At 36.2% G+C, this 26,115-nt stretch overlaps 1 protein-coding gene across 1 annotated transcript in view; it reads right to left on the reverse strand.

The window, feature by feature from the left end:
* The window catches only part of RNF17 (ring finger protein 17), a 105,833-nt gene that overhangs the window by 75,639 nt on the left and 4,079 nt on the right, over positions 1–26,115 (reverse strand). Inside the window, exons 3-8 of the mRNA XM_027877608.1 lie at positions 19,117–19,208; positions 7,973–8,084; positions 7,044–7,124; positions 3,416–3,516; positions 1,993–2,164; positions 199–275 (exon numbers count right to left, since the gene is read on the reverse strand). Of these exons, the coding sequence (XP_027733409.1) occupies positions 199–275; positions 1,993–2,164; positions 3,416–3,516; positions 7,044–7,124; positions 7,973–8,084; positions 19,117–19,208 (635 nt within the window). The remainder of the gene's footprint in view (positions 1–198; positions 276–1,992; positions 2,165–3,415; positions 3,517–7,043; positions 7,125–7,972; positions 8,085–19,116; positions 19,209–26,115) is intronic.

Below are 26,115 nucleotides of genomic sequence, written 5' to 3' on the forward strand. Positions count from 1 at the left end.
ATCAATTTGATCAGATTAAACAATAAATAAGTAGCCAATACTTAGACAAAAATAATAATTCCTAATTTTTATAATTATAACTAAGTTACTTAGGAAAACCCCAAAAGTTCAATGTATCACTTCTGATCGAATTTAAACTCAGCTAGCATGCATTTTAAAATATCTAATAGCTACATATTCTTCTAAAACATTATTCACCTGAGAGAGCTTCTGAATTTCAGAGAACTCACTTTTGACAATTCACTCTCAAATGCCAACTTCAAAGTGCGGATAATCTGTAATTAAAAGACATATCAATAAGGAATTTACGAAACTAAATCTGGTGGCTTTCTTGAAACAGAAGTGTGGCTGTTTTCTGGGCAAAGTGTGAAACAGAAATAAGATCTCCAAAGGAAAATTAGAGGCAACATTTATTCTACCTTCTGATGGGAACACCCAGCATAGCTAATCATTAAATCAGTATTCTCCGAGTGCTTAATAGATACAATTCACTGTGAGGTACTGAAGGAGGTGAAAAAAATGTGAGACAGTCAATACTCCTAAGTTTATGACCTAGTTGTGAGAGTTAAAGGAATTTAATTCAATTTTTGTTGTTGTTCAGTCGAATCCAACCTTTTGTGACACTAGTTGGGGTTTTTTTGGGCAAAGATAATATAACGGTTTGCCATTTCCTTCTCCAGTGGATCCATTTTATCAAGCAATCAGAGGTTAAATGACTTGCCCAGGGTGACACAGTTAGGAAGTATCTGAGGCTAGATTTAAACTCAGGTTTTCCTAACTCCAGGCCTAGTACTCTGAACCACCAGCTGCCCTTTTTAAATTCAATTTAACTGATAAGAAGACCTATACACATTAAAAATAAAAAAAAAATTAAAAGGTAAGGGAACAAGGGTGTTCCAGTAACTTTTTTTTGTTTGTTTGTTTTTGGTGAGGCAATTGGGGCTAAGTGACTTGTGCAGAATCACACAGCTAATGAGTGTTATGTGTCGGAGGTAGGATTTGAACTCTGGTCCTCCTGACTCCAGGGCCGGTGCTCTATCCACTGCCCCACCTAGATGCCCCCCAGTAACTTTTAACTATCCATTTCTTTGACTGAGATGTCAAGGGGACCTCAAAAGGCTGTCTCCATCCTCCCCACTTCAAAAACCACAGCTGTATGATAGTGCAAAGTACATGGCTAAAGACATGTTTCCTGGCACATTAAGACAATGAAAGGGTCTCTGGACTAGTGTTAAAAGGGGATAAAAGTCATATTTCTCTCTTTAGGTACTGATTCTAACTCCTACAACTCTTCCTTCCCACCCTTTTTCCTAAAATCAACAAACGACAAGTCATTTATTATGACAGATCAGGAATGCACACACACAATTTTCCTGTTCCTTCTGGTCAAAAGTCAATGCTCCCAATAATGTTATAATGTATCCATAGATCATAGGCTAGGTTTGCTGGTTGTATATATGCCCAAGAATGTATCTTGAAGATTGTTTTTTTGCTCAGTAACACTAACAAAGGTTAAATGTTTTGTAATCTATGTTCTTAGAGATCTCAACAAGACTTACAAATGGCAAGAAGTTCCAGGATGAAAACTAGGATCAAAATCTATTTTGCATGTATTTTGTGTAAATACATATTTATCTGTAGTCTGCCCCAGCAGAATATAAGCTTTTTGATAATAGGCACTATTGTTTAATTTGTTTTGATGTCCCTAACTGCTTCACACAGTGCCTGGCATATAGAAAGCTTTTAAAAATGCTGGGGGCAGGGGGGGGGGGGAGAAAAGAAAAGAAAAGCCTGTCCAAGGCTCATCAATGCCTTATACTCAAGTGCTTAATAAATGCTTGCTGACTGGCTTGCTGACTGATTTGCTGATTGTCTTAATCAATTTTTGTGTTTAATCATGAAATCATGTTCCCACACTTTCTCTAGCTTCAAAAAACATGCAAAATTAATCACCATGAAAATATTTAATTTTCCATGAATTTTCAAAATTACCTGATTCAAGTCACAATATGTTCTTAGGGAAGGTGCCATTTTCAATTCTTTTGCTATTCTCATAGCTGCATCCAAATCAATTTTTTTCCCTTCAATGTATTTTTTGGCCATTATGATATCACCTAAATAGTCCTCTGTATTTCTTACAACTTCTTCATACAGACTTCTTTTCCTTCAGTAAAGATACAAAGTTATGTAGGCATTTAGATTTATTTTAATTTTCAATAACCATGTCAGATTTTTAAAAAGTTTATATTAAGAAAGCCATTTTTAATGCTGCTAACAACTGTATCATGCAATTACTTCTTTAAATTACTTACACGTAAAGGTCTCCTTTCAATGATGCACTCAATTTCTACTATAAATACATGTCATAGCTAAAAATGGAAACTTTAGCCCAAGGGAAAAACAATTTTGATAAAATTATAAAGTTTTATGTAAGGTATTAGGATCCATATCATATGGTTTTCTGATTTGACAGAATCTTAATACACTGAAAGGTATACTTGTCTCTCCACAAGCCTTGCATGTTTCATTAGGAACTCGGCTTTTTAAACACATTCCTAAAGACTGCTGTCAAGAACAAGGGGATATGTTTTTCAAAGGTCCAAATACACAAAACATTTATACCAGCTCTTTCTGTGATAAAGAACTGGAAAGCAAAGTAGATGCCCATCAACTGGAGAATGACTAAACAAATTATATGGTAAATGAATATAATGGATTATTACTATGCCATAACAAATGGTGAATATGAAGAATACAGAGAAGCTTGAAATACATATGAAATGATGCAAAACAAGGAATTAAAAGCCAAGAAAAGAACATACAAGACGATGATAAGGTAAATGGAAAGAACCAGCACCACATAACAAAAATTACAATGTTGCAAAATTACAAAGAATAATCTTGGCCCCAAAGAGAAATAAAAATATCTCCCCCCCATTCCTTTTCAGAGAGAGGGGACTAGGGTGAGAACATCTACAGCTGTAGAACATAACATTGTCAGAATTTTTTCCCCAGTTTTGCTCATTTTTTCTCCCTCCCCCTTTTTTCTGAAAAAAATTATTTGTTATATGAGATGGTTCTCTGGATAAAGGGAGGAGGAAGACTATATGGGGGGAAGTTTGGGCAAAGTAAAAGCATAAGATATCTATACAAATTTATTTTGAAAAAGGATAAAAAGAATAAGGAAAGGAGAATACATCAGAACTTGACACATGCATTCACCCTGGTTTGAGGTTAGTCTTGGTATCAAGGTCCAGGTATGACTTTTGACAAGTGTACTCATTTTAAATTATAACATAAGATAACATCTAATTAAAAGTGAACATCACAATGACAATTTCTTTTTCTTTATTCGACATTATCTTAATTTTAAAAATTTGTATTGTGACCACTTGAATGTTATAAGTTTGCTTACCTCGACTTGAGTGAAGTAAAAAGCTGATGAAATTTTTCCTCAAGAACCTCTAGAAGAGAATCTGTTTCTTGTTTTGTTTGGTTTTCTAGGCATTCTAGCATCTAGTTTTGTTTTTAAAAATATTTGTAAAGTTAACAATTTATCTTTACACAGAGTAAGTCTTTCACAAAACCATTATAAAAAAGTAAACAACTGCCGTTTCCTAGATCAGTAGATTTATCCCCATTGATGTGTAGGCACTTAGTTCCACCAGGGTAGATCACAACTTGCCTATACTTTAAGCTGTACAAATTGATTTTCTATAAAAGATTTATAGAGGGTATATCCAATGTGGTAGAGACCTCCAAGTTAATATATCCATGAAATATTTAAACTTCTGGCAGTTTGTTACTCTCTGCTCTCATCACATAACCAACCTATTTCCTTTTTTAAGTCATACATCTCTTTAGCGACATCTTTTCAGTACTTTTTATACAGATAGCATAATTCAGAGATTACTGAGAGTCATGCACATAGAGATGGGAAGAACTGGGAGATCTAGCCCATTTCACATACAAGGAGCCCAGGGAGGTGAACTCCCTTGTTAAAGGCCTAAGTCATTACTGATCTAGGATCCGAATCCAAGTCTGAAAGCATTTTTAAGTGCTTTTGAGTAAGTGCCAGGTGTTATACAAAGTCAGATCTCTACACTCAATGGGACACATGCTCACCAATGATCTTTTTCCATTGCCCTCTGGCTCACTTACAATTTTGAGATAATGTTCTGAGATTTGAAGAAACAGAAGTACCCTGGGAAGAGAGGTGCAGCATAAAATAGACCATTTTTACAAATTCAAGAGGGATTCCCTATTTAGCTGGGGAGGTTCTCCAGGTTTTCCTACTTGCACTGTATTCACTTAATTAAGCCCTGGAGTTCTAGAAAGGCTTCTCAATGAGATCCACGTCTGTTTAGGTTACACAAGCTTGGTGATCCTCACAGGCAAAAACAAGTATATAAAAAATGCTTATTTCCAATGACAACACAGAGTTGGATGGATAGCATACTGAGTTAATCAGGACACATAATCCTGCAAAGGTACTGCAGGTAGACAATGAACTGAGTAAAGAATTGAACAGGATGAAAGTAGGCTGGATCATAATTGAGAAATTATTTATTACTTTCCTTTTAAGTCATCATGGCGGGGGGAGGATGATGTGAACATTCAAGATTCTAGAAAAGTCTATCTAGATTTATTTTTCAAATTTGATGCTAATTTTCTAGATCCAATAAAGGCATTAACAACACTGCTGCATTTTGACCCAGACACTGGAGAGTAACATGTTCAGTTCTAGGAAAGAAATTTAAGGAAGGATATATTACTTAAAGCCATGTAGGAGAATGAGACTGAGAAAAGAATAAATCATATAAAGACCTATTCAAAAAATTAAGGATGTTTAGCCTGAATAAAATAAGACATACATGAAAGAGACAATTATCTGAAGGGCTGTCATGAAGAAGAGGAATTAGTCTTGTTTTGCTTGATCCAAGAGAGAACAGGTCCAACTTTCAGAGTCAGATTTCATCTCCATTTAAGAAAAACTTTCTAATATTGAGAGCTCTCAAAAAGTAAAATGAAGACCCGGGGAGGTAGTGAATTTTCCATTGCTGGAGACTCAGTGGAGACATGCAGGGAAGGATGCTGAGAAGGGATTAGCATTTCAGTTTGACCGAAGACCTTTGAGGCTCCTTCCAACTCTGAAATACTGTAAAACTGAAGACTTAACCACTAAAGCAGTCTTTTTTTCCAAGTGGTTTTCTTGCCCTTCAGGGGTAAAAAACAATCCCAACATTTTCACTGTTGACAGCAGTGTACTTTGACTTGTCAGCACTATGGAAAACATTACCTCCACTTACTAATTCCATTAACACAATGTGTGGCTAACAAGGACCTCCTATCTAGCCTATGCCCATTCTTTCTCACTTGCACTGTTTGTACTGGGGTGTGAAGAAATATCCTTTGCCATTAAAAAAAAAAATGTGTTAAGAGCATTTTTATAAAGGCTTACTCTCAAGCACTACCTTACAGGTAACACTCCAGCAATGACACCAAGATAGTTTTAAGTTCTCTATTATTTGACTTTTAAGTGGAGTTCTACACATAAAAAAATTAAAAATTGAAAGCTTTGGCAGAACAGTTAATGCAAACTCTAAAGCTATATATTTTCTATAAAAATTTAATTTTTAATAATTTATATCCAATATCCTGGCCCAACATCCTACAGATAAGTAGATATCATTGGTAGGCAGGTAAATAAAGAAAAATTAGACATTAAATCTGCTCAGACTTAGTTCTATTAGTATTTAGGATTATAGTATCTTTTCTCCTAGCTATATACCTTTAACTTGAACCACTGATTTTCTTAGTGGCTAATGATAATAGCAGTTAACATTTATAGAGCACCTATTATAGCTATGCTGGGCAGTGTGCCAAGCACTTAATAAATATCTTTTTATCTTCACAACAATGCTGTGAGGTAGGTTCTATTATTATCCCCATTTTACAAATGAGGAAACTGAGGCAGAGGTTAAGTGACTTGCCTAAGGTAACAGTAAGTATTTGAGGCTGGATTTCATCTCTACTGTAACCAAATCTCTCTCTGTTTCTCTATAATAATGAAGAGCTGTTCTTTAATGTTCTTCCAGGGTAGCAGTAACGCTTATAAAGTATTAGTTCCTAAGCTGCTACATATCGTGAATGGGATTTTATGTAGTATTTTCTCCTTTAAAATATGAAATTATGTATAAAAAAACCAGCTAGATAGAGAGTAATTTTCAGTATAATAGGCTTAAAATTTTCTTCATTTTACACCACAATTTTCTTTATTCATGGGCATTGACAGCAAATTCCAAGGGAAAAAAATTTCTATGTCCAAATTAGTTTAGAAGATGCTATGTTAGAAATCAGAGGGCTTTCTGTTCCCAAAGGTAAGAATTCTTCTTTTTTTTTCATTTATTTATTGGCTGGCTCTTTTCTCAGCTATTCATTGTCCCTATAAGCACGTATGACTACCACTGCAGTTGAACATGATTTATTCCTTCCATTTCTTCTTTTCTATTTTCTCTTGCTTCTTCTGCCTGGCATTCACAGGAAAAAAGATGGATTTTGTTGACAGATATTACCATCGACAGTATTCATTCCTTCTATGCAATGATGTACCTAATCACAATATGCTAGGCATAATCAATAGGTATGTTCAATGATTTGTGGTAAAAATTCCAATTGCAACTGCTCTCCTACAATAATACCTCAAATTCATCACATGTTCAAAATCAAGGAATAAAGCATTTTTTATGAGTTTTGAACATTTTTATAAAATACTGAATTATTATTATGAAGTCCACAAATGGAAGCCTCAAAAAGCATGTTCATTTCTTTCTGGGTATCAATAATATTCTACTAATCAGTCTAGCAGATTATTGAAGGGAGTATTTCCTATAAAGTATTTGTATGCACTGAGATACTATTGAACTATGCAAAATCTCAGCTAAGACCTAGTGTGCACACATATATACGCATGCCTTTTTTAACCCATAAAAACAAGAACACTTTCTATGACAGGGACAATAACCAACATCTATTTAGCTTACCTTTTCTGCGGCATTTAATTGCTCAAAATTATAACCAGCTATCTTCAAAGCTTCATCGATTTCTTGGGTTGTTTTAGTTTCCTAAGGGGAAAGAAAATAACTTCCTAATAGTAAAAAGCAGCACAATTAAATGATATTACAACATCATATTCACCTATGAACTGCTGTTTTAAGAGGGTAAAAAAAAACAAATTTCAGATATCAAAATATGATAATAAAGGATGGAAATGGAGAAACTAAGTAAGTTTGCCTGGCACTAACATATAATGACATCACATTTGGGTTTTGGGGTTGGTTAATGGTGGCACTAAACTAAAACAGAATTTACAGCATTACAGGATTAAAGTTGGAAGGAACTTTGAGGACCATGTAGGCCAAATACCTCACAGAAAACTGAGGCCTAGAAAAGTTAAGTTTCTTGTCCAATATTATATAGCTAATGTTTTTTTTCTAAAAAACAAAAACAAGACACTTTACATTAGAGTTAAGATTATTCAGATTAAAGATCAGATTTCCCACCCTCCCAAAAATACAGGCAGAGATTTTTAAAAACCAAAAATATAGAATAAAAAGAATCTACTTAGGGCTTTAGAAGTTTGTACTTTAACCTCTATATTCTGGAAAACATGGCTTATATAGGCAATAGAGAAGACAATGAAAGAGAAATGAAGAAAAAGAAGTTAGGAGAGGGTCAAATAAAAAAAACCTTAAAAAAGCAAATGGTAAGGTAAGAATAAGGCAGGTTAGAGGTGGGGGAAGAAAACTTGAATAGAGAGAAACGTAATTAAGGAAACAGAAAATCAGCAATTTTTAAAAAATGAAAACCACTAAGGTACCAGACAGCTAAAAATAAGAGATGAAATAAGCCAAAAGAGTCAGAACAAAAACATCTGCCTGTATCCATTCTAAGAAAATAGCATTTTTCATACTGTCACAACTGCCGATGGGTACAGAATAGGACTGTGTAGAATGGACGGATTTTCTAAACCAACAATCTGCTGACCAACTGTCTTCTTGAAATCCTGAGAACAATTCCTTATCCTGAAAAAGTGCATAGAAAGAAATTTATTAACATATGTATATAAGCCAATATTCCTTTAAAATATCAACTTCAAGCTTCCAAGATACTACTCACTGATATCTACATTTTTCATTTTAAATAATCCTTGGCAAGGCTTGTAAGGATACGTGTAACTGATACTCAATTGTGCTAACTGAAGATAAGAAGAACATGAGATAAAGATAAACTAAATTCTATTTCCACATAAGGATTTCATTTTAATAGTTAGATTAAATCGAATTTTTATTGGAACTGGAAAAAATTCAAAATGGGATAACTGTTTAACTCAAAAAATAGTAAGTGTATACCATGGATAAGACATGGGAAGGGAAGAGAAAGGGAACAAGCATTTACATAGTATGTATTTACATATTACTCCTAGTATGTGTTAGGCACTGAGCTAAGTGCTTTTTACAAACATTATGTCACTTGATCCTCACAACCTCCTGGGAGGTAGGTGCTGTTTTTATCCCCATTTTACGATGAAGAAGATGAGGCAAACAAAGGTTAAAGTGATTTGCTCAGGGTCACAGGGCTGTTAAGTGTCTGAGGCTGTATTTTAACAAGTTTTCCTGGCTCAAGGCCCAGCGTTCTATCCACAGCACCAACTAGCTGCCTCATTATAGATATTATACTAAACACTGAAAAGGACACAAAAAAATGAAAGAAAGGATTATTACTTCTCCTTGCCTCTGATACTGAACTGTACAGATTACAGAGGTACAGATTACCACTGAAATAAAAATACTGAGAAAAATAAAGGAATTTCTAGAATGACCCAAAAAAGAAATGATTAAAAATGGGCTTATTTCTTTTAGTTTCACCTCCTAATTTATTAGATATTCTAAATCTTGGTTATAAACATAATTATCTTCTACAGAAAGGACCATCATGTTCAATAATGATATATTCTTGAAGTGAAAAGTAAAAAAAATCCATATTATATAAAAATAAGTTATGTTCAAATAGTGAGTGTTCACAGTACACACATATATGCAGCTACACAAAGTTTTTACATATGCATGTCCAGTGTGATCTAATGTTGTATACTTCATAAAACAAGATAAAACTGACAGGAAACCTACTCTGTATGCAAAAACTAGCATATCATAAAATATTAGAATGGAAAAGGATTTTAGTATTATTACTAAAGGAATGATCATCCCCATTTTGGAGATGGGGAAAGAGAAGTTACACAACTAGTGGTCAAAGAAACAACTTGAACCCAGATCTTCTAGGTTCTAAGTCCAGTATGTTTTTTGAACTATGACAATCTGTCCCTTACATAAGTCCAAAGGACTTTAAAAATCAATACTCCCACCTCCTCATTTGACAGATGAGATAACAGGAGTGTTAGTACATCAATTTGTTCAAGGTTCCTTTAGCTTATATGAAGAAGAGAGCTGGGACAAAGATCCAGGTCTGTTGAGTCCTTCTGGACAGAGTTCTTTCAATCGTACCACGTTGCCTCCCTCATTAAATTTTCTTGGGCAAATTATCATAGGTCAATCATTTCAAAGTTAAATAACCCAATCAACCCACAAGTATTTTTAAAGTACCTATAATGGGTAATGAGGATATAAATATAAAAAAAAAATAATCCCTATGTTCATGGAGCTTACATTCTAATGGGAAGACACCACTAAAATATACATATATATATATATATATAAAATAAACATGAAGTTAATGAACAGATATATGTGTGTGTATATATATGTGTGTGTGTATATATATATATATATAAACACATATATACATATACCCACACACACACATATGTACATATGGATGTCTGTATGTTTAAGTACTGTGGGAGGCAGGGCACTAGTAGTTGAGGAGAGGGGAAGATTAAGAAAAGCATCATGCAGAAGATGATGTCTGAGTCTCATCTTAAAGAGAATCTGAAGTAAGGAGGAAATGCATTCCAGGTATTTGGAATGGCCACTTAAGAAGGCAAAGAGGTGGGACATAGAGTGCCATGGGTGTGAAACAGAGGATTCCAATTTGTCTAGACTGCAGAGTGCAAAAATGAAAATAATTTCTAAGGAGGCAGGAAAGATAGATTGGGGCCCAGGTCACACATAACTTTAAAAGCTAAATAGAAGAATTCATACTTGATCCTAGAGGCAATAGGCGAAGCCTCTGGACATGGTCAGATCTAGGCTTAAGGAAAATCACTTTAGCAGCAGTGTGCACATACACTGGAGTAGAAAGAAACCCGAAACAGGAATACCAATTAGGAGACTGTTGCAATAATCTAGGTGAAAGGTGATGAAGGCCTGAACTAAGGTAATAGTTGTACGAGTACAGGAAGGAACTGGAGGCAAGAAATGGTGTTAAGGTAGGAACAGCAAGATATGGCAACTGATTAGATGTGAGGTGAAGGAGAGTGAGGAATACAGAACAACATCAAGATTATAAACCTCAGAGACTGGAAGGATCGTAGTGTATTTGACAGAAACAGAAAATATGAAAGAAAGGAAGGTTTAGGGGGAAAGATGAATTCAGTTTTAGAGATGTTGAGTAAGAGATGTCTCTAAGACATTCAGTTTTAAATGGCAAATAGGTAACAGGTGATGCAAGTCTGAAGCTCAAGGGAGAGCACAGGGCTGGACACAGATGTGTGTCATCTCTGCAGGGATGAGAGTTAAACCCATGCAATCAGATGATATTACCAAGATATAGAAGGACAAAAGGTGATCCACTGAAGGAGGACATGGCAAACCACTCTAGTACTTGTCAAGAAAACCCTACAGACAGTACTAAAATGATATAAGAGAGAATATCAGAAGATGAGTTCCTCAGGTTGGAAGGTGTCCAATACACTATTGGGGAAGGGCAGAGGACAACTACAAGTAGTTCTAGTACTAACGAAGTGGCTAGGCCAAAGCCAAAAGCAAGCTCAGATGTGGATGTAACTAGGGATGAAAGGAAAGTCTGATGCTGTAAAGATCAATATTGGGGGCAGCTAGGTGGCACAGTGGATAGAGCACCGGCCCTGAAGTCAGGAGGACCTGAGTTCAAATCCGGCCTCAGACCAAACACTTGACACGTGCTAGCTGTATGACCTTGGGCAAGTCACTTAACCCCAACTGCCTTACCAAAAAAAAAACCCAAAAAACAAAAAACACCACCAAACAAAAAAACCAAACAAAAAAAAAACTTGAAGATCAATATTGCACAGGAACCTGGAATTTAAGATCCATGAACAAAGGTAAGCTGGATAGGGTCCAAAAGGAGATGGAAAGATTAAATATTGATAAATAGGTTGTCAGTGAACTTAAATGGATGGGAATGAGTGAGTTAAATTCAGATGATTACTATATATACTACTATACACAAGAATCCCTTTAGAAGAAATGGAATAGCCCTCATAGTTAATAAAAAGATGAGAAAAACAGCACTGGGGTATAAGCTCAAAAAATGATTGATATCTCTTTGAATCCAAGGCAAACCATTAACATCTGAGTAACACAAGTCTATGCTCTAAACACTGATTCCCTAAGACGCCAAAGTTGATGAGTTCCATGAAGACTGCCACAATGATTTAAAAAAAAAAAAAAAGAAAAAAAAAGATGTCACATTGATCATAGGGGATTGCAATGCTAAGGTAGGAAATCAAAAGATAAATGGAACAACAGGCAAGTTTGGCCTTTGAGTACAAAATGAAGCAGGGCAGAGACTAATGGAAATGTGTCAAAATAACTCATAGGTCAAAACAAACACTTTTTCAACTGCCCAAAAGGCAACCACACATGGACATCACCAGATGGTTAGTACAGAAATCAGATCAATTACATACTTTGCAGCCAAAAGTGGAGGAGCTCTATATAGTCAGTTAAAACAAGACCTGGAGCTGATGAGATTAGATCAAGAGCTTCTTATTGCAAAATTCAGACTTAAATTGAAGAAAGTAGGGAAAAATCATCAAATCATCTAGGTATGATCTAAATAATATCTCTTAAGAATATGAAGTAGAGGTGATGAATAGATTTAAGGGCTGAGGTCTGGAAGAAAGAGCCTGGAGAACTATGCACAGAGGTTCACAATTTTTTGCACAGGATGCAAAAAAACCCCAAAAAACATTCCAAAGGAAAAAAAGAGCAAAAAAGCAAAGTGGCTGCCTGATGAGGCTTTACAAACAGCTGAGGAAATACAGAAAGGTAAAGGAGAAAGAGAAAGATATACCCAACTGAATGAAGAATTCTAGAGAATAGCCAGGAGAGATAAAAAAGTTCTCTTAAGTAAGCAATAGAAGAAAACAACAGAATGAGAAAGACAAGAGACCTCTTCTCCAGGAGAAAATCAGAGATATCAAGGAAAAGTTTCATGCAAAAATGAGCATGGTAAAAGACAAAAATGGCAGGGATTTAACAGAAGCAGAAGAGATTAAGAAGAGGTGGCAAGAATACACAAAAGAACTACCTAAGAAAGAGCTTAACATCACCAATAACAGGATGGTGTGCTTACTGATCTAGAGACAGACTTCCTGGAGAATGAAGTCAAGTGGGCCTCAGGAAGCACTGCTAACAATAAAGCCAGTAGAGAGGATGGAATTCCAGCAGAGCTATTTAAAACCCTAAAAGATGATGCTGTTAGACTGTTGTACCCAATATGCCAGCAAATTTAGAAAATCCAATAGGGGCCACTGGATTGGAAAAGATCAGTTTACATTTCAGTCCTAAAGAAGGGCAATGCCAACGAATGTTCAAATTACTGAACAACTATGCTCATTTCACACTCTAGCAAGGTTATGCTTAAGATTCTGCAACCTAGGCTTCAGCAATATATGAACCAAGAATTACCAGAAGAGCAGGCTGGTTTTCAAAGAGGCAGAGGAACTACTGGATTGTGGAGAAAGCAAAGGAGTTCCAGAAAAACACCTACACTGCTTCACTGACTACACTGAAGCCTTTGACTAAGTGGATGACAACAAAATGTGGCAAGTTGTCAAAGAGATGGGAGTACCACATCATCTTACTTGTCACTTGAGGAACCCATATGCAGGCCAAGAAGCAACAGTTAGAACCCAATGTGGAAGAACTGATTGGTGTAAGATTGGAAAAAGGCTACGACAAGGCTGTATGTCGTCACCTTATTTATGTAACTTACATGCAGAGCACATTATATGAAATGCCAGGCTGGATGAATTGATGAATTGAAAGCTGGAATTCAGGTTGCCAGGGGTAATAGCAACAATGTCAGATATGCAGACAGTACTACTCTGATGGCAGAAAGTGAAGAGAAATTAAGAGACCTCTTGATGAGGGTGAAAGAAGAGTATAAAAGCTGGCTTAAAGCTTAACATTCAAAAATCTAAGGTCTTGGCAACTGGTCCCATCACTTGTTGGCAGACAGTTGGAGAAGAAATGGAAGCAGTGCCAGATTTTATATATTCTTTGGCTGAAAGATCACTGCAGATGGCAACTACAGCCACGAAATTAAAAAACAGTGCTCCTTGGAAGGAAAGCTATGGAAAATCTGTAAAGCATACTAAAAAGCAGAGACATCACATTGCTCACAAAGGTCGATATAGTCAAAGCTATGGTTTTTCCAGTAGCAACATATGGCTGTGAGAGCTGAACTGTAAGGAAAGCTGAGTGCTGCAGAATCAATGTTTTCGAACTGTGGTGCTGGAGAAAACTTCTGAGAGTCCCTTGGACAGCAAGGAGGTCAAATCAGCCAATACTTAAAGAAATTAATTCAGGCTATTCACTGGAAAGTCAAATACTGAAGCTGAAGCTTAAATACTTTGGCCACATAATGAGAAGAAGAGACTCACTGGAAAAGACCCTGATGGTGGTAAAGACAGAAGTAAAAAGGAAAAGGGGATGACACAGGATGAGATGGACAGACAGAATCACAGAAACAACTAACACAAAGTCTGAGAGACTTACAGAGATAGTGGAGGACAGAAGGGCCTGGTGTTCTATGGTCCACAGGGTCATGAAGAATGGGAAATGACTGAACAAGAGGGAGAAGAAAAAGGGGCCTAGAAGAGACCTCTAGGATGAACCCACAGTTAAGGAAGGTGATAGAGATGATACACAAGCAAAGAAAACTGACAAGTAGTAGTCTGACAGGGAACCAGTGAACCAGGAAAGTAGCAGCACTATAAACCCAGGGAGATAATCTCTAGGAAGAATACGTGGTCAACAGTGTCAAATGTATCAGAGGAGGTGAGAAGCATGAGGACTGAGAAAAAGCCATGAGATCTGCTAGCTACTTAAGATATATATTTTATTGTATGTGTGTGTGTGTATATATATGTGTGTGTATATATATGTGTGTGTATATATATATATATACACATACATACATACATACATGTTAGAAAGAACAAATCTTGGCTCTGCCACCTACTAAAGGTGTAAGCTGAGTGACAAATGGCAAACCTTCATAAACCTCAGCTTCCTCACATATAAAATGAAGATAATGTGTTTTTTTAAATATCTATCCATCTACTTCAAAGACCTGTTTTGAGGAAAATAGCTTTATAAACAAGTCTTATTATTAAGCCAAAAAAGTTCCATGGAGAAAACCTCCATGGCCTGGAGAATCCATTGGTAGACTTGAGATCCTAGAGTTTTGGTTAAAAGGCTAAGAATTAACCCAAAAGTTTAAGTCCCGAGTTTTAGTCTCAATTCTGCCAGGAACTACTTCCTGATTGAGCTGAACCTCCTTAACTTCTTATAAAGGGGGGGAGGAGAGAATTGTGTCAAATTATCTTTAGGTCCTTCCTCTTCTGAAATATTATAGTTCTATCATTTCCCAAATATGCTTAGGTCTTTCTTTTTTTCATTCCAGACTTGTGATTTTGTCAGAGTGAGGAAGAGGTGTCAAATTCATAACCTGCTGGCTACATGTGGCTAGCAAAAATCCCAAGTGCAGCCAAACCAGATTAAAAGATAACTGGCAGGGATCTGTTTCTACTTGAGTTTGACACCACTAGTATAGGAGAAATTAAAAGTAATCAACAAGTATATACTAAACATCTACTTTGCCACAGGCATGGGAATACAAATGCAAAGTATGCAAAAATCCCTGTTCTCAAAGAAGCTTAAATTCTAATGGGGGAGACAAGTATATACATGAATATTTGCAGAATGAATGTAAAGAAAATACAATGTCCTGAGATACAAGTTGGTTTGGGAAGGACACTAGCAGTTGGAGAGGATCAGGAAAGGGTCTAAGTGGTGCATCAGCTGAATCTTCAAGAAAGAAAAAGACTCTATTAAGGGTGAGTGGAAGAGTGAGTACATTTCAGGCATGAAGGACAGTCATCAAATGAATGGAGATGAAAGATGATAATGGTGTGAAAACAGAGATGGTTAATTTGGATGTTAGAGTGCTTGAGGGAGAATAACGTTCAATGAAACGCGAAAGGCAGTTAAAGTCAAGTTGTAACAGCTTTAAAAGTTAAACAGAGGAATTCATATTTGATCTTAGAGGCAACAGAGAGCTGTTGATATTTAATGAGTAGGGAGTAATAGTTAAATCTGGGCTTAAGGAAAATCATTGGCAGCAGTGTGGAGGGTCCACTGGAGCAGGGGAAAGATTTAAAACAGGGAAATCAGTTAAGAAGCTGATATAATCAACCTCAAAGTAAGGGGTGATGAGGGCCTTAACCAAGGTAGTAATTGTGTTAATAGAAAGAAGGGGTTGGAAGTAAGAGGTGCTATGGATGTAAAAATGGAAATATTTGACAAATGATTAAAAATGTGGAGAAGTCCAGGATAATGCCAAAATTACAAACCTGGAAGACTGAAAAAAATGGTGATTCCTTTGTCAGAAATGGGGAAGTTTGCAAGAAGGGTAAAGTTTTTGGGGAAAGATAATGAGTTTTATTTAGGACACGCCAAGTTTGAGATATACCCAGGATAGCTAGTCTGAAATAACCAAAAGACAATTGGCTATGTGTGACTGAAGCTCTTAAGAGACAAAAAACACAACTCTCATTTTACCCTTTTATTTTCACTCTTTCCCTTTTGAAACTGGGATTTACCATCTCTACTTTATCACCAATTCGTTCCCTAATACCTCAGAATCTGAGTTCTGCCACCATCATTCTTGTAAAACCACCAAATCTAGCCTTGTAGTACAGGGGGCAAGAGCCTTAGATTTGGAGTCAACAGACCCTGGGGTTTAAATCTCAGTTCTGCCACTTAGTACACTATGGCCTTCATAAAGTCACTTAACCTTTCTGTGGGTATCAGTTTCAAGTGTTAAATGAAAGGGCTGGAATGAATGACCTTTAATGTCCCCTCCCTAATAGTTCAAAATCTGTGGTCCCCTGATATAATAAATTCCTTGAAAGCAGAGACTTTCATTTTGTTTTTGTATCTATTCCCAGAGATAGAAACCCTTAAGAAATTCTTAATAATTGATCCTATTGTTCATTCTCAACTTCTCTGAAAAATTACCCTGCCACCCATAATGACTCCTTGAAATTCTCAGAGCTAGAAGAAATCTTGAAGGTCTTCTTGTCCAAATCCCCCATTCTCTTAGATTCTATAATTCTATATTCTCCTTGTTTTCTTTCCTACTTCTGCTACTGCAATTTTCTTTATAAGCTCTTCTTTAAATGTAAGGATTTTCCAAGGTCTATCTTTAACTTTATTTTTTTCTATATACTTTCTCTCTGGTTAGCTTATTTCTTACACCCACGGTTTCAAATATCAATGCTATGGGAATGATCCCCAAATCTAAGATTCCCCTGGCCTTTCTGCCAAGCTCCAGATCCACATGTCTAACAGTCTGCTGGATCCTTCTAACTGGGGGGGAGGGGGGTGACTACTAACACTTCCCAACTCAACAATCCAGAACTAAACTCATTTTCTTGTCCAATCCCTATTTCTAACATCATCAGAAAACATCATTTAGGAGTCTGACACCATAAATCTCCCAGTTTACCATACTTAAAACCTGAAACATCTTTTGACTCCTTTCTCCTTCCTACCTTCCCCATTTTGGTCAGTTACCAAGTCCTGCTAATATTCTTCCACTTATATATATTTCTTGCATTGATCTCCATTACTAACACCAAAACTCAAGCCAACACCATATGCCTAGATCACTGTGACAGGCTTCAAACTGGTCAAAAATTCCAATGGTTGTCTAATGCCTATTAGACTAACCCTTCATTCAAGGCACCTATGGTCATTACTTCCTTAGAGCTGTCTTCCCTGGCTCTTCACTGCCTCTGCCCATCAAAATTCTACCCATGTTAAAATCACATTTCCTTCATGACTATGCTAGCTTACATTCATCTCTATTCTGATGCTGTTCAGCACATTCTCCATACCATGGATTCAGTACAGCAACAGTACAGCATTGAGGCTGGAGTGCTGTATTTGGAGTCAGTAAGATCTAGGTTTGAAATATGTCTTCTAGGTCATGGGTCACCAGAGCCCCAGGTTACTGATATACAGAAAAGATATAATAACTACTTCCACAGTTATTATAAAGATCAAATGAAATTGAAAATATAAAATATTTTATAAACCTTAAAGAACCATATAACCATAAGCTATTATTATTATTATATGGTCTTTTGTTACTCCTTAATTGTTTTATGTCATTGTATTTATCAGAAAGGCAAGTTCCTTATAAGTGATCCTTTACTATGGCACAAAAGATACCATATAGTGTTGAAAAGTTAAAAGTTCAGGGCCCCCATAATTAGTAGCCAAAGCTGCCACACAGGAATATGAATTCTCTCCCTCCCTTCAGAGTTCGGATTTGTAGACATCTGACAAGTGACTACTGGGGTCATGTTTTCCACAAGTTTAAAATGTCCACTTCTAAGGACCTCCTTCTAGGGTTTCATGGTATGTGCCTTTCACATATGAGAAGAGGGTAAGGTTTCCTTCACATACCAGCCTTTGGAAAATCCTCACTGGGGGCTGCAAAGGCACCTCCGAAGAGCTCCATTAGTACAATTCACTTCTAATGTGCTAAAGCCAGCTGTCTCAGTCCCATCCCCACATAAATAAGCAGAATCTAGTATTAGTTTTGAAATGTGGATTCATTTCCTGCTGGGGGTCATGATAACATTCCCTCATCGTGAAAATGCCCTTTCTTCCCAACTCTGCCAGTCCAATTCTAACCTTCCAATTCTAACTTCCAGACTCATTGTGAATTCTACCTCCTCACATTTCCCATTTCTGTATCTTTTAAAAGAGTTAATAATAATTTAAAAAAGAAAAGTTAAAGGTTTTATATAAGCATAAGGTATTACAGTAGGCTTGAAGTAAGAATGATCGAGAAATTTTTTCAGGCTGCTCTTTTTGGGTATTTAAAATAGAAAAACTTCGAGAAAACTAAATTCCACCTCTATGCCACCACAGATAACTATGGGAAATTAGAAAAGGATCAAACTGAAAACAGGCATAACTATGGTAATCAATAAAGTAGAATACATGGTATGCATCTAGTTGAGTTCTAACAGTTGTGTTCTAGGTCACTTCTTCCTGTTTTTTTTTATACACACACACACACACACACACACACACATACATATACAATGCTTATAATAGCATGTTCAAGTCATTTCCCGTTCTTTCCTACTCTTCTCCATCTTCATGCTTTTTTTGTTCCTAATTCCTACTACTATGCTAAACTCTATAGAGCCAAAAAGAAAAAACCAGATAATCTCGTTTCCCAAGAGGTTGTGCTCTTTCCTTCATTCTTTCCTTAGGACTGGGTTCGGTTTAACTCTCTCAGCTTTCCCCTTGTTGTTTTGGAAAGTCTTGTACTTTGTTATTCCCTGCAAATGCAGAGCCAGCTTTGCTCCCTTTATCGCCAGTGACAACACTCAACAGCTGAGAACAAGCCTAAGCAAGAGCACTCCCTATAAGCAAATCTACAATGACTGAGAACATTAAAGAATGTTAAGTACATGGTAAACATTTTGTTGGCCTAATGTTTTTTGAAAGAAATTTTAGCTTTCTAAATTCAAGTGCTCACATAGCCCATTTTAGAATTTTAAAAACCTTCAAAGAAACATACTTTTTAGGCTGAAACTTTTCTTCGTAAGAATCTTCTTCAACATACCCATCTAAAGGGTAGTATCCTTGTCTTCTATTTATAGTTGTAACTGCCTTTAACAAGAAAAAAAAAGTAGTTTTTAGTGGCAGTTCCTTTTTAATAACCTCAAAAATCACACAGTAAATTTTCATTCCTGAGATTGTAGAATATAAATCAGAAAGTAGAAATAATTTACAATACTGAATCCTAGATTAAAACTGCAAGGAATATATAATGATACATGTGGCACTTAGTAGGGGAAAGGAAAGGGAATAAGCATTTATACAACACCTTGTATGTACCAGACACTGAGCTAAGTGTTTTTACGAATATCATCTCATTTAATCCTCTCAACATTGCAAGGTAGATGCTATTATCCCCATTTTACAGTTGAGAATTAAGGCAAACAGATGTTAAGTGACTTGCCCAGGATCACACAGCTCCTAAATGTCTTAAGATGGATATGAATTCAAGACTTCCTGACACCAGGCTCAGATCCCTATCCACTGTGTCACCAGCTCCAACATATATTTGTTGAATTAACTGCTACGACATTTTAAAATGTCAAGGGAATAACAGGATTAGAACAATTAGAAACAAAAGGTTCCATTAAATACGATTCATATGTACCAGAATGTGGAAATTTTTAGCTCTTAGGAAAAGCAGGTATTTCTAAAGTCATATTACATCACAGAATCTAAGGGATCTAAAGAACTCATACTGCCTTGATGTACTGAATGTCTAGTTCTTTTATCTTCTGTACCATGACTCTGTAGCATCTTCTTCAAAGTTTTCCTACATACTTCAAGGAGATTGTTTCTTAAGGAATCACACTTTTTTCCCTCTTGGTTCTGCTTTACAATGATAATATGAGATGGCCTTGTGAAAGGACTCCCTGAACTTGTTTTCTTGAGTTGCTCTATCTTCCAAAGATGAATTCTCCCTGAACTTAACAGTAATCTTTTGCAACTGAACTCTATTAAACTCTCAGTGACTCTGAAAATGAATCAGCTACAATCTTGGCTCCTGACAGCCTAATTCTGACTGATAAAACTATGCAGCTGGGACCCCTTCAGATAAGCAGAATATCCTTCTCCATGGTCCAACATGCCCAAGTCTTCCTGCTCCCTTCCTCCTCCCATGCCACTCCCACTTCAGAAGGGACTGCCCTCCACTCTTGCCATGTGAACTCCCTTTCTGTGGTACCCCATAAATATCCAAGGCATTGTCTGTAGGGCGAAATCCTTGGTATAAAGAGTTCCCACATGCACGTGCCCTTTTGTGTGACTTTTGGTTAACCACCTCTATGTTAATACTTCTAGCATCTGGTTTCTTCACTTATCTTGGCCCACTGACTCAACTTATACATCTAATTAACTTTCCAAATTGAGTATATACTCTGAAAAATTACGTTATCAGACAAGAAAGATATAAGTAAAGCAGAAAGTCTAGAGCCTTATTATTAAAATTAAGCAAGTGGCTTTCATATAAGAATAGAACAGATGTGATTAAATCCTTAAAAAATCTGGTAGATTACATATAGGCTCATATAAACATCTTGGAGAAACGGGACAACCCTGTGAATCTACAAAGACCATTTTAAGTTTAAACTTGAAATAAGCAACCTAACTCTGAAATTTAAAAAAAAAAAAAAAAAAAAAGGCTGACAATTTATTCCAAGCAGGAGACATTGCTTGTGACCTTTAGGTTTTGTTTTGTTTTTTTTTTTTAATTCAGCAAGTAAAAATTCCTCAATGATTCCATATCTTTTAGGTCATTATAGAAGCTTAGAAGTAGAAAGGACCTAGAGGTCATCTAAGCCAACCTCCTACTTGAAGCACCATTCTCCTTTATGCTATCTACCCAAAGTAGTTGTCCAACCTCTTCTTGAATACCACCAAGGATGGCAAACTTGCTACCGAATGAGTCAGGTCATTTAATTTGGGGATAGTCCTAGATTTTTAGGGAATTCTTTTTTTATTAATTTATTTTAATTTATCAACAATCACTTCCATAAGCTTTTGAATTTTAAATTTTTCTCCCCCTCCCTCCTTCCCCAAGAAGGGCACACAATCTAATATAGGCTATATACACGCACACACACATATAAACATATACACACACACACATATATATATATATACATTCCTATTAAACATTGTTTTCACATTAGTGATGTTGTAAGTAAAAATTAGAACTAATAGGAGGAACCACCAGAAAGGGGAAACAAAACACAACAGAAGAAAAAAACAGCAAATAGTATGCTTTGATCTGCATTCAAACTCCATAGTTCTTTCTTTTTATGTGGATAGCATTTTCCATCATGAAGCTTTTGGAGATGTCTTAGATCCTTGTATTGCTGAGAAAGGTTAAGCCTATCAAAGTCAGTCATCACTCAATGTGGTGGTTACTGTGTACAACATTCTCCTGGTTCTGCTCACTTCACTCAGCATCAAACCATACAAGTCTTTCCTGGTTTATCTGAAGTCTGCTTGCTCATCATTTCTTATCGCACAACAGTATTCCATTACATTCATATCACATTCATAATGATGATTACTATCTGTGTCTTTCTCTCCATCCTTTCCCCCCCCATTTATGCTTTTCTTTCTCCTTTTCCCTCCTCACTAATGTTTTGCTTTTGACCACTGCCTCCTTCAGTTCCACCTCCCTTCTATTAGCCCCCTCCCTTTTCTTTACCCTTTTCCCTCCTACTGCCTATAGGGTATGTTAGATTTTTATACTAACTGATATGTTATTCTTTTCTTGAGCCAAATCTGATGAGAGTAAGGTTCAAACAATGCTCACCTCCCTCCCTTCTTTCCCTCTGCTGTAATAGGTTTTTGTGCCTTTTCCTGTAATGTAATTTACCCTTGTCTGTCGCCTCCTTTCCTTTTCTCTCAGTACATTTTCTTAGTTAGATCAGATTAATTCACTTACTTGGATAGATTTAACCCACTTGATTAGATTTGCTTCATCATTACATCAAAGTCAATTTATACCCACCCCCTTTATGTATACCCCTTTAACATGGTGTAATAACAGTACAGTTCTCAAGAGTTACAAGTGTCATCTTCCCTTGTAGGGATGTAAACAGTTTGCCCTCATTAATAACATGTTTCTTTCTGTCCCGTTTACCTTTTTATGTCTCTCCTGAGTCTTGTATTTGAAGATCTAACTCAGACTCCTAATACTATATAGCAGAACTGAAATGAATGGCACTTTTTTCAGTCTTCACTGCTTTACTCAACAATGTCCAATTAGCTAATGTAACAAATGCAGTATCTTAAAGTATTAAACCACATTTCACATAATTTCAGAGTTGACCTCAAAGACCATCTATTAGAACTCATAACAAAAAAAGAATCCCTTCCACAAAAATCAAAGTGGTTATTCAGCTTTGCTTGAAAACCTCACACAAAGAGGGAAATCTATAGCTTCCTCAGGCAGCCTATTCCACTTTAGGATAGTTCTGATTTTCTGGAAGGTTCTCCTTACATCAAGTCTAAATCTGTCTCTATGAGATCAAAGAAAGAGGAAAAGTACTCATATGTACAAAAATACCTGTATCAACTCTTTGGTTAAAGAAAAGAATTAGAAACTAAGGAGGCACCAATAAATTGGTAAACAACTGAACAAATTAGGGTATATGAATGTAGAATATTACTGTCTGATAAGAAATAAAAAAGAGGCTGTTTTCAGAAAAACCTGGAAAAGCATGCATGAAGTGATGAAAGAGTGAAGTGAAAAGAACTAGGAGAACAATTTATACAATAATATTGTAAAAACAAGTAAATCTGAAAGACTTAACCCTGCTCATTGTGGCAACTTGCAACCATGATTTCAGATGGCTAACAATGCAAAATGCTACCCACCTCCTAAAAATGATGGAGTAGAGATGAAGATTTATATTTTGGTACACAGCAAATGTGGGAACGTGCTTTGCTTAACTGTGCATATTTGTTACAAGGGCTTTGCCTCCCCAATGTTAGGCGTGGAGAGAATGTTAGTATAGCCCCTCCCCCACAAGGAAAGAGTCATGCACTTTTTTTTCTATGCACTTTTAAAAAGTGCATAGAAGACAACAGAAGGAAAGCTAGAAAGAATCAAGGATCAGAAAGATAGCTTTGAAAATTATACGTAGAATATATTTAGTTCAAAAAGAAAAGCAAGCTATACAGAATAGACTCACAAACTGTACAGAACAGACTTGCAATTTCAGGTAAAATTATCTTTTTCTGTTCCACTATATATGTGGAAATGCTGATGATTTAGTGTTTTGTTCTGTTTTTTAAAGTTCAGAATTTTTATAAAATTTAAATTTAAAAAAAAATCTGTCTCTTTGTACCTTCCACCCACTACTCTTAGTTCTGCCTTCTGGGACCAAGGAGAATAAACAAATACTCCATGACATCTACTGTGCCTCTAAATGTCTTCTCTTCTACAAGCTAAACACCTCTATTCCTTTGTCAGAATCTAACAAAAGACCCTTCACCACCCTAGCGGCCCCACTTTGCCATGCAGAACTAAGACAATACCCTGGATGTGGCCCATGGCACAGTAGTGGCTTCTTCCTAAAAGCTATACCTCTAAATACAACCTAACATTATATCTGCAATCTAGGCTGCCAATCATCAATGATGCTGACTTATCAAGCTTGTAGCACACTAAAATCACGATCTTTTTGAGAGTGAATGCCACCTAGTCTTCCACCACCTGGTATTCATTAATATGTGATCAAATGAGATGACCACACATAAAGCTTGGAAAACCTGTAAGTGCTACATAAATACTAGATGTCATCTGAACTTAAGTGCAAAACCCAACTTGACATTTACATTTCATGTTATTTAATTCAGTCCAATGAAAGTTTCTCAAAATCTTTAGGAAACTATCATCCAATGTCTTAGCTGTATGCCCCAGCTTTGCATCATCTACAAACTAAATAAGCATGCCTTATTTATACCTTTAAGTACCTGCCATTCAATGGCAAGATCAAGCCCAGGTCTGGGGCCACTCCACCTTGTTCCAAGTTGATATCAAACCATTAATAACTGTACTTTGGGTCCAACCATTCAGTTAGTTTAAAATGCATTTAACTGTAGTATCACATAGATGTGCTATATGCTCTCCCTCCATATTTTCCAAAAGAAAAGCATGAGAAACTTTATCAACTGCTCTGCTCACTTGTTGTGCATGCTTATGGGCCAATATATTTCCGTATTATTACATTGTCTTTGTTTCAGACTTAGAATTGTCTGGCTTCTTTCAGTTTCATTTTACTTCCAATCACTAACTTGGATGTCCCTAGATGCCTAGGTTTTCCATAACACACCAGGAGGAAGGAGAAGAAAAAAACTTTTTAGTGTAAAAGTGTTTGTGAAGAGGATAAGAGTTTGAAAGGGACTGTTTGATGAAGATTATGAAGACAGAAGAGAAAAGGAAGATCAGGATGAGGAAAAGAAAAGGCAAAGAAAGAAGGAGAAAAAGGATGCAGAACAGCGTTATGTGATTCTTAGCTCACAACTCAAACAAGATCTCAAAAGCATCAATACCTATAAGGTATGAAATATTAAGCATTATTTTAGCAAGGTAGAGCTTGTGACATATACCCTTCTCCCTTCATTTAGAATATCTGGTGAATCTGGTATTTTGGTTGTCATTTCACTGATGTAAGTGTTCTACCCAATAAATGAGACCTTCTTTTACTATCCCTATAACTGATGTGCTAGTTCAGCTATTATTTCATTCTCTATACATGACAGGAAAAGGCAATGGGTTGATCACAGAGATCTTTATGTTTATGCCACTTCTTATACTCAAGTTGTATCTAGACAAGATGCACACTCCCTGCATCTAGTGAATGTTATCAATTACCATTTCAGTATTCTGTATTTATAATTTCCAAATAACTTGTGAAAGTGGTGGGGAAAACCTTAAATATAAGTCACTTTTGTGAAGACTCAAGATTTATTAAAAATTCAAATATTCTTCACCACGAAAAATGAAAAATGAAAAATGAATGTTACAAAATTACTTCAAAGAGGTGGGGCTAGGTGGGGCAGTGGATAGAGCACCGGGCCCGAAGTCAGGAGGACCTGAGTTCACATCTGGCCTCAGACCAAACACTTGACACTTACTAGCTGTGTGACCTTGGGCAAGTCACTTAACGCCAATTGCCTCACTAAAAAGAAAGAAAGAAAAAAGAAAAAGAAGTACTTCAAAGAACAGATGACAATTCCCCCCAATTTGTCAAAGATAGATGGGTGTGCATGGGTGTGGACCATTTTATGTACATAATTTTTTTTAAAAAATATTTATCAGTTTTGCCGATTTTTTTTCTAAAAAACAAAAAACAACACATCCTTTGTTAAATGGGTTGGCTCTCTGAGAAGGGAAAGGATACAACTTGGAAATGGAAAAAACAAAAGATACCGATTTAAAAATTTTTTTAATTGAAGTGTCTTATAAATGGTAATTACAGGGATGGCAACCTGTATTGGGAGAAATGGTAAAAAGATCTAGTTTTTCCTATTTCTCTATAGTCTATATATTTAAAAACAAGAGCCAGAATTATATTTAACAGGGATAGACTAAAGTACTTTTTTTTTTTGCCTAGGCAATGGGGTTAAGTGACTTGCCCAAGGTCACACAGCTGGTAAGTGTTATGTGTCTGAGGCCTAAGCCGGTACTCTATTCACTGTGCCACCTAGCTGCCCCTCAAAATACTTTCTAATAACCTCAGAAGTAAAGCAAAGCTGTCCATTTGTAACCACTTCTTTATGACACAGTAGGAGAAATGCAAACTATAGCAATAACCTGAAAAAGAAATTTAATGAATAAGCACTGGTGAAGGCAAAACAAAATTATCCTTTTGTGTAAATGCAAGGGTGCATCTAGAAAACCCTAGAGAGACGTCAAGTAAAAATTGAAATAACTTCAGCAAAGTCCCAGATTAAAAAAAACAAAACAAAATCATAA

The sequence above is a fragment of the Vombatus ursinus genome, unplaced genomic scaffold (assembly GCF_900497805.2).
Source record: "Vombatus ursinus unplaced genomic scaffold, bare-nosed wombat genome assembly UNPS02014813.1, whole genome shotgun sequence".
Taxonomy (NCBI): Eukaryota; Metazoa; Chordata; class Mammalia; order Diprotodontia; family Vombatidae; genus Vombatus; species Vombatus ursinus.